General features: G+C 46.7%; 1 protein-coding gene across 2 annotated transcripts in view; it reads left to right on the top strand.

Moving 5' to 3' along the window:
* The window catches only part of OTUD7A (OTU deubiquitinase 7A), a 372245-nt gene that overhangs the window by 340365 nt on the left and 18784 nt on the right, over positions 1-13096 (top strand). For both annotated transcript variants that reach the window (XM_060617887.3, XM_060617886.3), the window contains 2 exons: positions 8348-8475; positions 10416-10565. In XM_060617887.3, coding sequence (XP_060473870.3) covers positions 8348-8475; positions 10416-10565 — 278 coding nt within the window. The remainder of the gene's footprint in view (positions 1-8347; positions 8476-10415; positions 10566-13096) is intronic.

Raw genomic sequence — 13096 nt, 5'->3', positions numbered from 1 at the left:
ATGAAACAGAAAGAGTTCTAGATCAACAGAGCATGTGGGGTGGATGTGGTAGGCTGAGAGGGGCCTTGGCAACCTGTGCCCGCACTGCTCCTTACCCACATGACCCCTCCAATATGTACACACATCAGAAGACATTCCTATCAAGTTAGCAGTTGAGCATTTTCTTAATCCTAATTCTGCCACATCCATTGTGACAAGTTATATGATTTGGGGAAGATTCAGCTGTGCTCCAGCACTTACTGTTGGGGGTAAGTGGCCTGTGCCAAGACTTTTACACATTCTCATTGTATCAAAACTAATCTGAATGAATGACAGGGCTTTCCATGCAGGAAATCCCTTTGATATGCTCGGTCTTCCTCACTTGGAGACCATTAGGAAGGGCACTCTCTTGAACTGATGTTTCCATTCGGTGTTCTTGTTCTGGAACATCTTTGACCCCCGCAGGGTAATTTATATGCCAAGTTCTCCCCTAAAGCTTTATGTGTTTTGTTGCAATCTCACCAGCAACTCAGAAGCTCCACAATGCCATTCTGATTCAAATTTTGGGAAGTCATAACCCTAAAGACATAGATTTCTAGGTGCTTCTATTTTCATCCTGTTTACTTGCATGTCAATAATGGAATGACCATGGGGCACCTGGGTGGCTCAGTCAGTTAAGCATTCAACTTTTGATCTTAGCTCAGGTCATGATCTCACAGTTTGTGAGATTGAGCCCTGCACTGGCCTCTGCACTGATAGCGTGGAGCCTGCTTGGGATTCTTTCTCTCTGCCTCCCTCTCTTTCTCAACATAAATAAACAAACTTAAAAAAAAAAAAAGAATGGAATGATCGTGAAAGGGATTCAGCTATTTTTGTGTGAGAAGTGGTCTATGGGATAAGAAAAGGAAGAATGTGTTTATAAACCTCTCAAAGTTTACTTTGTCAAAGGATATATGCATTTTATTGTATTTTAAACTCTAGTAACATGGATTGTGTCTGTGACCCCACATCTCAGAGGACTGGGGGATATAGCACCTCTGCACTGTCTCTTTAAAGTACTACTTGTTTGTGCTCTACCCAGAGAAATGTTGCACTATTGTGCACGTCATTCTGTCTTGAGCCCCTGCCTCATCCAGGGCTCATATATGTTTTATATTGTCTCCTCATTCAGACTGCAATATCTTGAGGTACAGCTAAACCCAGTGGTTCTTTTTAATTCTCTTCCAACCCCAGCTTAGTGCTGGTCATCCATTGCTGTGCTATGTATGTACATACAGAGTTGGATCCAGGAGCAGCAGACATAGAGCTGACCACTTGTGCCCCCACACACACCCAGGGGAGATATTCCTGCCCAGGTCCTGTAATACTAGTACCCAAACCTGACCTGTTAGAAGGCAGGGAGCAAAGGCCAGCCCTGAAGGTCCAAGTAGTCACCCCTTTGGCCTACTAGGAAACCAGAGTAGGGTGCTCTGACCTCAAAGGATCTGGATGTCCTAGGAATCAGGGAAGGACAACATTGGCAGGCGAGAATTAGAGCCGTGTCGTCTACTGAACACACTTATGTGTTACATTATGTTATGTGTCAAGCAGGGCTGTGAAGCTGTCATTAATATGGCAAATGACAGATCCAGAAGCTGAGATTCAGAAAAATTAGGTCAGTTCCCAAAGTCCCACAGCCCACAAGAGAGAGCCAGAATCCAAACTTAGAACTGACCAAAAACATAAACCCACACTCTTAACAAATGCAAAACAGGTATAGAGAGCAGGAATTAACAACTTATCTTGACATTTGTAATAAAAATAACTTGTTCTTTAACCTTTTATAAAAGAAAAGCTTACTTGTTCTCCATTTGATGACACAGGTTAAGTGGAAGCTGACAAGCTCTTAAAACAGAAAAAGAGACACAGAAAAGGGAGCCTGAGGACCCCTGGGCAGCCCCCACAGGGCATCTTGTGTCCTGATTCCCCACTTCTTTTGTGTGTTTCTCAGTCTGCTTTCCCTCTGAAGTTGTTTCTGCAATCTCATTGTTATGTTTATGTAACTTTGTAGTGTGTTTACTGCATTTCTTTTTTATTGGCCTTTTCCAGAAATACCTAGAATCCTAAATTTCATGATGCACAGTCTCAGAGGTAGGAATTTAAGTCTTTTAAGGAAAAATAAGGGGTGTTTCCCTGCTGCAAGGGGCCCACACCCCAGTCTGGCACTCCACAGCCAGGGGTTGGCTTCTCATCAGAAAAGAAGCTTTCTTGTGACTATTCCTTAAAGTTCTATGACTTCCACCAGCAAACCAAGCAGAAAAAGCATTTGTTCACCTAAGGAGTTCTCACATTTGCAGATGTAGAATCCAGGTCAAATTTTTAAAGACTTTCCTAATTAAAAATAAGACTAAAGTCAACTTTTCATCTATCAGGAGCTTCCTACCTATAGAAACCACCTTTTGTCATTGTGTTTATTAATATCTGGCAGTTTCTTACTTGATTGTCTGGGTTTTTTAAGCTTATTTATTTATTTTGAGAGAGAGAGAGAGAGAGAGAGAGAGAGAACACAAGTGGGGGAGGAACAGAGAGAGGAGGAGAGAGAATCCCAGCAGACTCCATACTGTCAGCACAGAGTCCAACAAGGGGCTCAAACTCATGTACTGTGAGATCATGACCCAAGAGTCAGATGCTTAACCAACTGAGCCACCCAGGCACCCCTCGATCATCTGTAAATTGAGTTTTTCCACCCCTAGACACACATGACAGTGCTACACCCCTCACAGATACTCAGTAAATATTCATCACATGACTGACCCCAGGCTATCAATTCCAAGCAGTAAGATGAGTCCTCAACCCCAAGCCACCTGGCTGCTGTTGAGAAGCTCTTGTCAGAGCCTGAAACCCACTTGGCCCCTTCAAAGTGCTGGGAGTGTCTGCCATTCTTCAGTCTTAGCTTCCCAGGCCATAGCTCTTAGCAGAACCCCTGCTGCCTACACTGTGCCTTAGGAAATCTCTTGAGAAGCTGCCCTCTAGTCAGACACAGCCCCTGGCCAGGTGCAAAGGCTCACAGCAGGCACAGACTGGCTTCAGCTGTTCACATCAGGGCTTCAGCCCTGGCTCCTAATCTCTAGCCCCCTGCATCTACATGCCAGTTTATCAAAGGTGTTGTCATGGCTCCAAGCCCTGCCTGGGAGAGAGGCTTGAGTCCAACCACTCAGAAATGCTGCTGGTAATGCACATGCATGAGGAGTGCTGCGCAGCTGGGAGAAGGGGAGGACCCCACATACTGGACTGAAGGCATCTCTGAGATGCACTGTTAAGGAAAAAGCAGGGGTCAGAAGAGCAAGCGTAATGCCCCATCTTATACCTAGAGGTAGAGGGAAGTGTGTATATGTGTAAAAATCTAAATATTTTGATCTTATGTCTTTAAATGGAAGGGCACACCAAAAACCAATAACTACATCACCATCAATGGGGTGACTATACAACTTCTCATCCAAGCTAGTGCATTTTGGAGAGGGAGGTGGGTACTATCCACCCAAGATTCATAAACCAGGACTTTCCTGAGCAAAATGGGAGATGTGGTCACCCTATCTGAGGGAGAGGCACACAGGGGAGGGGGTGTCGGTCCTAGGAGGCCTGTGCCCAAGCTGCCCCTCCGTGTAATCTGATGACTGCCCTTGGGCAAGACCCTGCCAGCCTCCCAGATTGGCTTCCTTGTCCATGACACAGGCTCTTGCTGAGTGGTCTCCAAGGCTTGTGACTACCATGTAAGCCAGGGCACCTCCAAATCTGCACTGTACTTTTCACTCCTGCCACCACCCTCTGTGGCCTGAGATACCATCTGGACCTCACTCCACTACCTTTGCTTTGTGGTCCTACCTGAAGAAGACTCCCAGCCCAGTGTCTTCCCTGGTTGTCATCCCCAAGGGGTTTTCACTGGGTGGATGATGTGGCCCTATTCTCAGGACTTCTCTCTTCCCAGGTATACACTGAAGAAGATGAGATGAGTGTGCATGTGTTATATCACAGAGCACGTTAGGAAGTTCTTGGGGCATGCAGTCTCTTTGAGAATGAATTAGTTATATTTGCATGTTAGCCTTCTTACCAGCAAACACCAATTAAGTGCTTTAAGGATTTTTACATTTCTTTTCCCAAAGGCCAGATTCTGTTTACAATCCCAGGTTTAGCATTTGTTCAGTGAGCTCACAGAAATATGATGTTAAGCCCCTAGGTAAAAAGTGTAAGAGAATATTCAGTATTGGTTTCACTAGAGCTGATTTTTGCCAGTGGGCTCAATGCCAGTAATTCACACAGGCAGGTCACAGTTCCAAAGTCCTGTCCCAGAAATCCTATTTGCACCATGGAACAGCCTAAGGAGTTGCTGAGCTGATTTTCTCAGCCTACGTTCAACAGAACAATGACACTGGCGCTCCAGAAGCACTGGAGCATGGCAGTGGTCTTGAGGCGTAAGTGCAAGAACTATCACCCACTCCCAGTTCAAACTCACTCCCTAAACCATTTAAGCAAGCAGCTGGAAGCAAGGAGAGAAGGATGTTATGATTCTCAGGCTGCCTCCAGGATGCAGCTGGGAACTTCTCTGCTGCCTTCTGGGTCACTGAAGGTTCACAGTTGATCTTTGACTCAACTGGTGTGAAGAAAGGTCGCTGTGCTCCAGGCTCTCCTCCATCACCCTCTCCCAAAATGACTCAACTCTGTGCTCCAGCCCTAGCACAGAACCAGGGATGGACAGACAGATAGATGGGTGGGTGGATGGATGGATAGGCAAGTGAATGGATGGGTGGATGGATGGATGGATAGATGGATGGAAGAATGGATGGTGGGTAGATGGATGGGCATATATGGACAGGTGGGTGGATGGACAGATGGATGGATATGTGTGTGGATGGCTCAACAGACAGATAGAGGGACAGATGTCACTTGCAGGCCTCTGCTGTGCCTTTTATCATGCCAGCATATACTAAGTGCTCAGCAGATATTGGCTGGTTTTTCAGTTTGAAATACAATGGCTCTACTTTAAATTTTGCATGAACAGAATGGTGTAGCAGTACAATTGTGCCTCATACTAGGTCAGCCCTTGTGCTGTTGCTGCAGTGAGGCCCCTTCTGCATAGCTATTCAGACACCAGAGTGATCATGGAGTGAAGGTGCAACTGACAACCCAGGGCTGAGAGAGCTACCCATAACCTTGCTATTTCTTCTTCTCAGCATTAATATCTGACTCTCTGATGCCTCCTCTCCTTCCAGTGCTTACCTCTCCATCCACTGGATTAGGGAAGAAATGACACTCCACATTTCTTACTGGGATATTTTTCTGAGTATGCAGGCTATAATTCTTTGTTCCCTCCTGTCCATTACTAATTACTATCTTGTTCAAATGTCCACTTGCCTGCTCACTTACTGTGTGACAGGGACAAGCAAGCAGCTGATGGAAGCATTTGAACCTCACACACCCGGAAGCCTCCCTCTGAGCTATGGCTGGGCAGGATAATCACCTGGGATATTTTTAAATGCACACCCATGAGCATTGTGTTTAGACTTACCATGTATATGTGTATTTAAAACACTCATTTTCCATATCTCTTCCCTTCCTGAAAAATTCATCCCTAAAGCTATACAGTGTGGCAAAGCAAGGTGAGTATCTGCAGTGGGCAGGCAGGGCATCAGCAGGAACCAGAGGATCAAAGTCAGAGTGTCAGAGCCAGCAGGGTGAAGAGGATAACTTGGGGGTGGGGTGGCACCAGAGGTGTGGAGTTTCTTACATATGGAGAGATTGATCGAGTAAGGAAAAGAGTTTAAGACTAATAGAAACCAAGTTCCTCACTGTTGGAGAAGGGAGTTATGAGTAGAAATAACTTTGGGGTGTTATATTGGAATTGGAGGTATCCATGGACTCAAAGTTAGCTTAGAGATGACAGATGAAAGTATCTGTGTACATGTATGAGTGCACATAGAACACACATATCCATTCACTGAGTCTAGAAGCAGTGACATCCCAATAGTGATGATCATATTTTGACTTCTACACACCATTATCCACTATTAAAAAAAAAAAAACTTCCTTGGAGAAATGGCTGAATCCAGGGCTGAGACAGAGAAGGTACAAGATGAAACTGAAACTGGACCATATTCTTATGTCAGAAGTCAGGGAAGCACTCTGAACAATGATGGGGCTGAGTCACAAGGACACAGCTTGAATGAGCCACACTAACACAATCAGGACACATCTGAACATCAAAATAATCACTAATAGATTATAATTCATTGGATAAAATAGAAACCAGAAATACATAGTGATATCAATAAATGCATAAAAATTTGGTGAGGAGTAGGCTATGTGCACAGATTTGAAATTCCTCCCCACAAAATTCTTATTAATTACAGAGGAGAAATGAATAGCTCTGTAGGGGGAAGCCTGGCAGATGGCCTGAAGGCAGTGGCCCAAGTCAACATTACCAATAATGGGACAGCCCAAAGGCCCAGACCACCTGATAGGATGCTGTGAGGACACAACATAATTCAATACAATCTGATCACATCAGGGAAAAGATGAACCCAGACTAAGGACAATCCACAAAATACCAGGCCCATAGTCTTCAAAAGTGTCAAAGTCGTGAAAGTCAAGGAAACCCTGAGACATGTTCCAGACCAAAGGAGACTAAAGAGACACCACAACTAAAAGCAGCATGCTGGAGTCTTCATTTAAAAGGCATTTTGGGGGCAGTTTGCAGATTGGGATCTGTCAGGGTGGTTAGATCTATCAGTGTATTAGTAATTGGACATACCCTTGATTTTGATGACTGTGCTGTAGGAGAATGTTCTGTTCATAGGATGTGTGCCTAAACTTTTCCAAGGTGTTAGGATTTCAGATGGGCAATTTACTTTCAAATGATTCCAAACAACGACAACAAGTAATTTATACTATATGTGCAACTTTTTTTCATCTTTTGGTTCCTGCCAAATATTTTTAACTATAAAAGTAAGGTATTTTGAATCATCAAAAACAAACTTAAAAAAAATATGTACAATAATAACCACGAAACTTCCCAGGTGATTGATGCATTCCTGAATAGTTTTTGTTCTAGAAGTAACTCAAGCAGGGGCGCCTGGGTGGCTCAGTCGGTTAAGAGTCTGACTTCAGCTCAGGTCATGATCTCACAGCTTGTGGGTCTGAGCCCCATGTCGGTTTCTATGCTAACAGCTCATAGCCTGGAGTCTGCTTCAGATTCTGTCTCCTTCTCTGCCCCTCCCCCACTCATGCTCTCTCTCTCTCTCTCTCTCTCTCTCTCTCTCTCTCTCAAAAATTTATATTAAAAATAAATAAATAAATAAATAGTTTATATTAAAAAAAATTTTTTAAGTAATTCAAGCAGTAAGCTGTGGGCTGTGAATGTAGAGCTCTTTCCTCAGGCTACCCAACCCTGGATTCTCCAACAGAGCCTCACTTGCTAGCTCTGGTCCCACTTGCTCCAGTCCTCACAGACCTCCCTCAGTTAATTCTGGGCATGCCCCAAGTGCTCAGGAAGAAGTCCAAGTGCCACCTGAGAGACTTGTCTCAATGCTGCCACCTGGGCTAGCACTACAGATCCTACAGAGGCCCCATCAAGCTGTGAGCTCTGACTTTCTCATCTCATTGGGCTCTTTCCTTGCTTGGGGTGGCCTGGTTGTTGAAGGACATCAAGGCTACAGTCTTCTGCCCCAATATCTGAGTTCTAAGTGAAAGAATTTCTTGGAGGCAGCTCTTTCTCTGAGCCTCAGACATGAGTCAGTCATGTGGGCTCCAGTGGGTCCAAGTAGCCTGGGTTGGGCATTCAGGGTCACTCCCCTGTTGCTCTGAGAATTGAAACACAGGCAACCTTCTCACTCCCTTTTCTGTCAGGGGAACTATTTCCTAGAAAGGCACTCAGATCTTTGTATCAATGCCTCCCTCCCAGCCCACCTGATGTGTGCAGGCACACCTGCGCCCCTAATGAGTAAGGTTCAACTCAAGCTGCTGGATATAGTAATGGACCAAAATGGAAGTCTCCACCCCTCCAGCCCCCACCGCATCCTTGTTCAGTGCCCCAGATAACTAGCCCCCATGTTGCCATGTGCTCTGGGTGGGCTGCCTCTGCCACCTTGTCTTAAAGGTGGCAAGCAGCCATCACAGGCAGCTTCTTTCCTATCATCCCCTGAGACCACTCAATGCAGGGTGGGATGAGGTGCTGGGGCTTATGTCTTTGCCATCAGTGGATGGCATGGCAGGGAGGTGGCTTCAGAGGGCCTCAACAGGCAGGGTCCATAGAGGTAAGATCTGGATGGAAGATACTGCCTTCAACATCCCCGACATCCCAAACCCTAACTCAGGCTTGCTTTGCTTTGTCTCCTAGTGTGGACAACTCTGAGGACCCCGTGTATGAGAGTCTAGAGGAGTTCCATGTGTTTGTCCTCGCCCACATATTAAGAAGACCAATAGTTGTCGTAGCAGATACGATGTTGAGGGACTCAGGTGGAGAAGGTAAGTTCATACGTAATAAAACGGCCATGTAGGACTCATGACCCAGAAAACATAACATCCCTATTAAGGAAGAGACAGCCTAATGTACAAGTTGAGGCTCCCAGAAGGCCACAGAGCATTATTCTGTGAAGATGAAGATTATAGTATTTCTCCTCAATTTCATGTGTTTCTTTTTCTTTCCCAGTGGCAGGAGGGTTTACTCCTGGCCATCCACCCAGCCATCTATGCTTTGTGTCGATGGCAGGTGGCCATGAGAAATCTGGCTGAGTGTCAGCTGGAATGAAGCCCTGAGGGCTAAAGCCTTGAAGAAACCAGGTCAACCCAGGGCAGTAGGTGCCTGTGGCTGGTCCTCCCTCCAGCCTTTCTGCCCAAGCAAGTGGCAAGGCCACTTCCAAAGTTCACAGGGCAGCCACACTCTCAAAAGAGTAGGGAAAGAGGAGAGGTCAGGGAAGGTGGGCCAGGAAGGTCACCCCCTGTGCAACTGCCCCTGCCACTCAGCACAACTTCCCAGGTCCAGCCCCTCCCAGACTTTTCACTTTCCCTTTGCTTCCATCACTAGCACAAGCCAGTCCCTTTTGGTGCCATGTTTCCCTTTGGTCACTTCTCAAAAAGGTCTCCTTGCCAGGTAAATGCCAGACAGTGACTATCCCCCAGCCTAACTTAAATTTAAACCTGAGCCTTAACAAAAGTCATGGGTCTTCCAGAGTGTCCTACAAATTAGGACAAGGCTCTTCTTGCTGAGTCACAACTGCCAAAGGAAGTCTAATGGGGCCATGGTTGTCACAGTGGAAGGACATTGGTCCTGACCAGTGCCACCTCCTTCCCTGTGCAGGCAGCAACATGGTGTTTGTTCTCTCTGGGTACAAAGCCAGGACTCTCACTAGGGTCTCTGGGCACATAGACGTGTACCCATCAGATCCCACAAGGCTGGGTCCATGTTTCCTTCAATGCTACCTGTGCTCAATGGAGCAGCCCTCTCCAAGTGGGCCTACCCCACCTCTCAACCCGTGGGCAGAATCACAACTAAATCTAATGTGGATAAAGCAGGGCTGGTGGAAGGAAACCTGAGAGTTCCTCAAAAGCATCACAGAAGCTATTTTTGCCTGCATTCAACTCACAGAAATACAGTGAGTGAGTCACTGACTCCAAGGCCAAGAGAGACAAGGTTCTTATTAAGAAGTAGATGCTGTAGCAGGGCAGATATTTCCAGAAGTTGTTCTGTTTCAGTGAGGGTTTAGGCTCTCATCCCTCCCTTTGATGAGTAAGGAAATGAACATGATTGTGTCCCAATTGCTAAAGAAGCCAATCCTCATCTCCCATTTCCCATCTGACTCACAACTTGGTGCTGGAGTTTTCTGGTTGGTTCCTTTGGACTCAACAGAAGAGCTTCTCAAAATATAGAACAAGAAAGCTCTCGAGAAGCACAGATATCATTCTGTATATAAATGCTTTAATGAACATAAGGAGAGGAAGAAGCTCATCCAGAAAAACATGGATTTCCAGGCAGTGTTCAGTGCATGTCACTGCTGACTGTTGTGAGCTCTTGGTCATCTGTGTAGGTCTCAGGGAAGCAGGCCATCCCTGGGAAAATCACAGTGAAAAGCTCTCAGCCCTGTCCCTTTTGTCCCCAGTGTGCAGCCTGACAAGGCACAAGGATGAGCAAGAAGGACTCTGCCATGGAGGCAGGAGGGAGTGAGGGGTTCCCTGAGCATGTATGGGGCTCCAGGTCTCATCCACCTAGTACCTGTGAGCCTCAGCTCTCTCATCCATCACCAGATGGGCAACACCTAGCTTACTGCCTTGAGAACATCAGCCCAACAGTGGCTGATGATCTAAGGCTGATGGCCCTCCCTTCTGCCCCACCACCTCATGCAAGGTGGTAAGGGATGCCACTTAGGTCCTCTTCAGGCTCCACATGCTCTCACCATTTCTGTCCACAGCATTTGCTCCAATCCCATTTGGAGGGATTTATCTGCCTTTGGAGGTACCTCCCAACAGGTGCCATTGCTCACCTCTGGTTCTTGCCTATGATCAAGCGCATTTCTCTGCCCTGGTGTCCATGGAGCAGAGAGATCAGCAAAGAGAACAAGGTATGCCTGCTGCTTCCTGAGACACAATGTACAGGGCAGGGGTGGGCACAGGAGGGCATGGGGAGGCAGAATGTGGGGTTGTCTATGGGGAGCACACCCATGCACATTCAGTAACAATGGATTTTGTGTGTATATGGATAAATGAGTATGCACATGCAAATGTTGCAAATGCACATGTCATTGGAAATAACAATGTCAAAGACAACTTTAAATTTCAAATACAAAGCAAATTAATAATTCCTACCACACTTAAATAGCCTTTAATGTTTTTCCCTTTCACATCTATGTACATTTATAATTCATCTTAGATGTAAACTCTTTAGGTCCCTAGAGCAGGAGCCTGCAAACTATGGCCCCACTGCCTATTTTTATAAATAAAGTTTTATTGGAACACAGCCATATTCATTCATTGACATATTATCAGTGGCTATTGCTTTGCACTATAGGGGCAAAACTGAGTAGCAGCCACAGAAACCATGTGGCTTGCAGAGCCTAAAATATTTACTAAGTAGAGCTTTATGGAAAAACTTTGCCAACCTCTGCTCTAGAGTAAGCTTTTGAATCAAAACGTTGATATTCTCTTTCAAATTGCTGCAGCTGTTTCCCTAAGTAGTTGTTTCAGTGCTGCAGACAGGCCCACCAGGCCAGCCCCACAGGCTGTGCACTGCACAGTTTCAGGCCACCACCAGTCAGATGCTCATGTGGAGCCTGTCTTCCATCTCTGTGATATGTGTCTTTGCTGCGGAAATGGCAGGATTCTGATTAGAATGGATGCTGTTTTCTCATGTTAACTAGTGGCTAGCTGAGTGAGAGGAGGAAACTCATCCTCCTCTTGTCAATCCTGCTTCTGCTTTAAACAGAGAATCCCCAAGAGACTAAAGGACAGGCAGGACTGACAGTTTCAGGGTCCCTGCCTTTGGGTGTGGTCTCCAGAAATGCATGGTGGCTAGCCAGGCAGTGATGTGAGTCCTGGAAGGAAAAGGAAAGCAGGGTTGTGGCCAGCTGTAATGGGAAAATCACATCATTTTTCCGTATCATTGACAGACATCTCATTTGGGTCATGGAAAACAGTATTTAGCCATGAAGGACTGAGAGGCATCTTTGCCTTTTCTGTTGTCTGTCAGCCTTTTGGCCTTTGTGGGTTTTAGCTCTACTCAGAGCTTACCACAGCCCTTGGGCGATGTGGGGGCCCTTTCTCAGGACTTGGGATCCCAGCCAGGATCGAGGCCACTCCATCCAGGCTCCCCAGAGACTCTCTGCTGTTAGGGAAGATAAAAGTCTCAGGGCTGGCATCCCTGGTTGCTGAACAGGGGGCTCAGACACCCAGCCCTGTTTTATACAGAAGACATTGAGCTCCTCCAGGCCTTCCAGATACTGTTTTGTGGTGTTTCAAGGTGAAAATGCAGGTGCCTTTCAATAAAAGGACGCATGAGGTGGGGCTGTGGTTCAGCTTCTCTCAGGGGAATGGTTGCAAAAGTGACTGTGGTTTCACCTCTGATGACTTGGTTTTCCCAAAGGGGTGTTTGGGTCCCAATCCTTGGTTCTGTGTTGCTGTGACACAGGCTTCTGCCGCTCTACCCACTAGGTTACTCCTCTGAGCAGGGGTGGGGGGGGGTGGGGCAGGGGGGTCCTACCTCCACTGATGTCTTGTGGCCCCATCCAGCCCCCTTGACCCACTGCAGGTCAAGTGCCACAGTGCCACCTTCTTTTTTTTGTTGTTTATTTTTGAGAGAGAGAGAGAGGCGCAGAGAGAGAAGGAGACAGAGGATCTGAAGCAGGCTTCACGCTGTCAGCACAGAGTCTGATGTGGGGCCCGAACCCACAAACTGTGAGACCATGACCCGAGCCGAAGTCGGACACTCAACTGACTGAGCCACCCAGGGTCCCCTGTGCAGTGTTACCTTCTGCACAAGCAGAAGCTTGTGCCCAAGCTGGGTAACTTGTGTGTGGCATGTCAAACCCTCATACATCTGGAGAGAACACAAATGCTCTGTGGGCTCTGAGGCTTTAAGTTTTGCAGCAACACATCCCTGTGCCACCCTTGTAAGGCTTACGGGTGCTGGTAGAGGTGGCTCTGCTCCCTATACCTCCCATCAGCCTGAAGCTCAGTGGTTCCACAGGATCTGTTTGGGGGCCAAGGGTTAGTTCAGTAAATGTATGTTAAGCACCTGTTACTTCCAGGTTTGGGAGCCCCAAAGATGATGGTATCCCTGCTTTAGGGCTCTCACTACCTTATAGAGGAGACAGGCAACTCCCCCACACCACAGTACAAGGCAGGATGTACACAAGGCAGGCACAAGCTCCATGCAGGAAAAGAGCGATTATTCCAGTTTGGAAGAACAGACAGAGACAGAAGAGAGACGTGGGTTAGAAGTAGTCTTGGAGGCTGTGTGTGATGTCCGGAGGCTGGTACCAGGGGGACAGAATAGGCCTGAGCGAAAGTGCGAGGCTGCTGAAGGAGTGGTGCTGATGTGGCAGAGCAAGCTTGTGCTTAAGGAATGTGCCATTGGTCATGGAAAGGCCTAGGCGGT

Source organism: Panthera onca, chromosome B3, assembly GCF_046562875.1.
Source record: "Panthera onca isolate mPanOnc1 chromosome B3, mPanOnc1 haplotype 2, whole genome shotgun sequence".
In the NCBI taxonomy this organism is placed as follows: domain Eukaryota; kingdom Metazoa; phylum Chordata; class Mammalia; order Carnivora; family Felidae; genus Panthera; species Panthera onca.
Note: the sequence above shows the minus strand (reverse complement) of the source record. Positions and strands in the feature narration are given on the sequence as shown.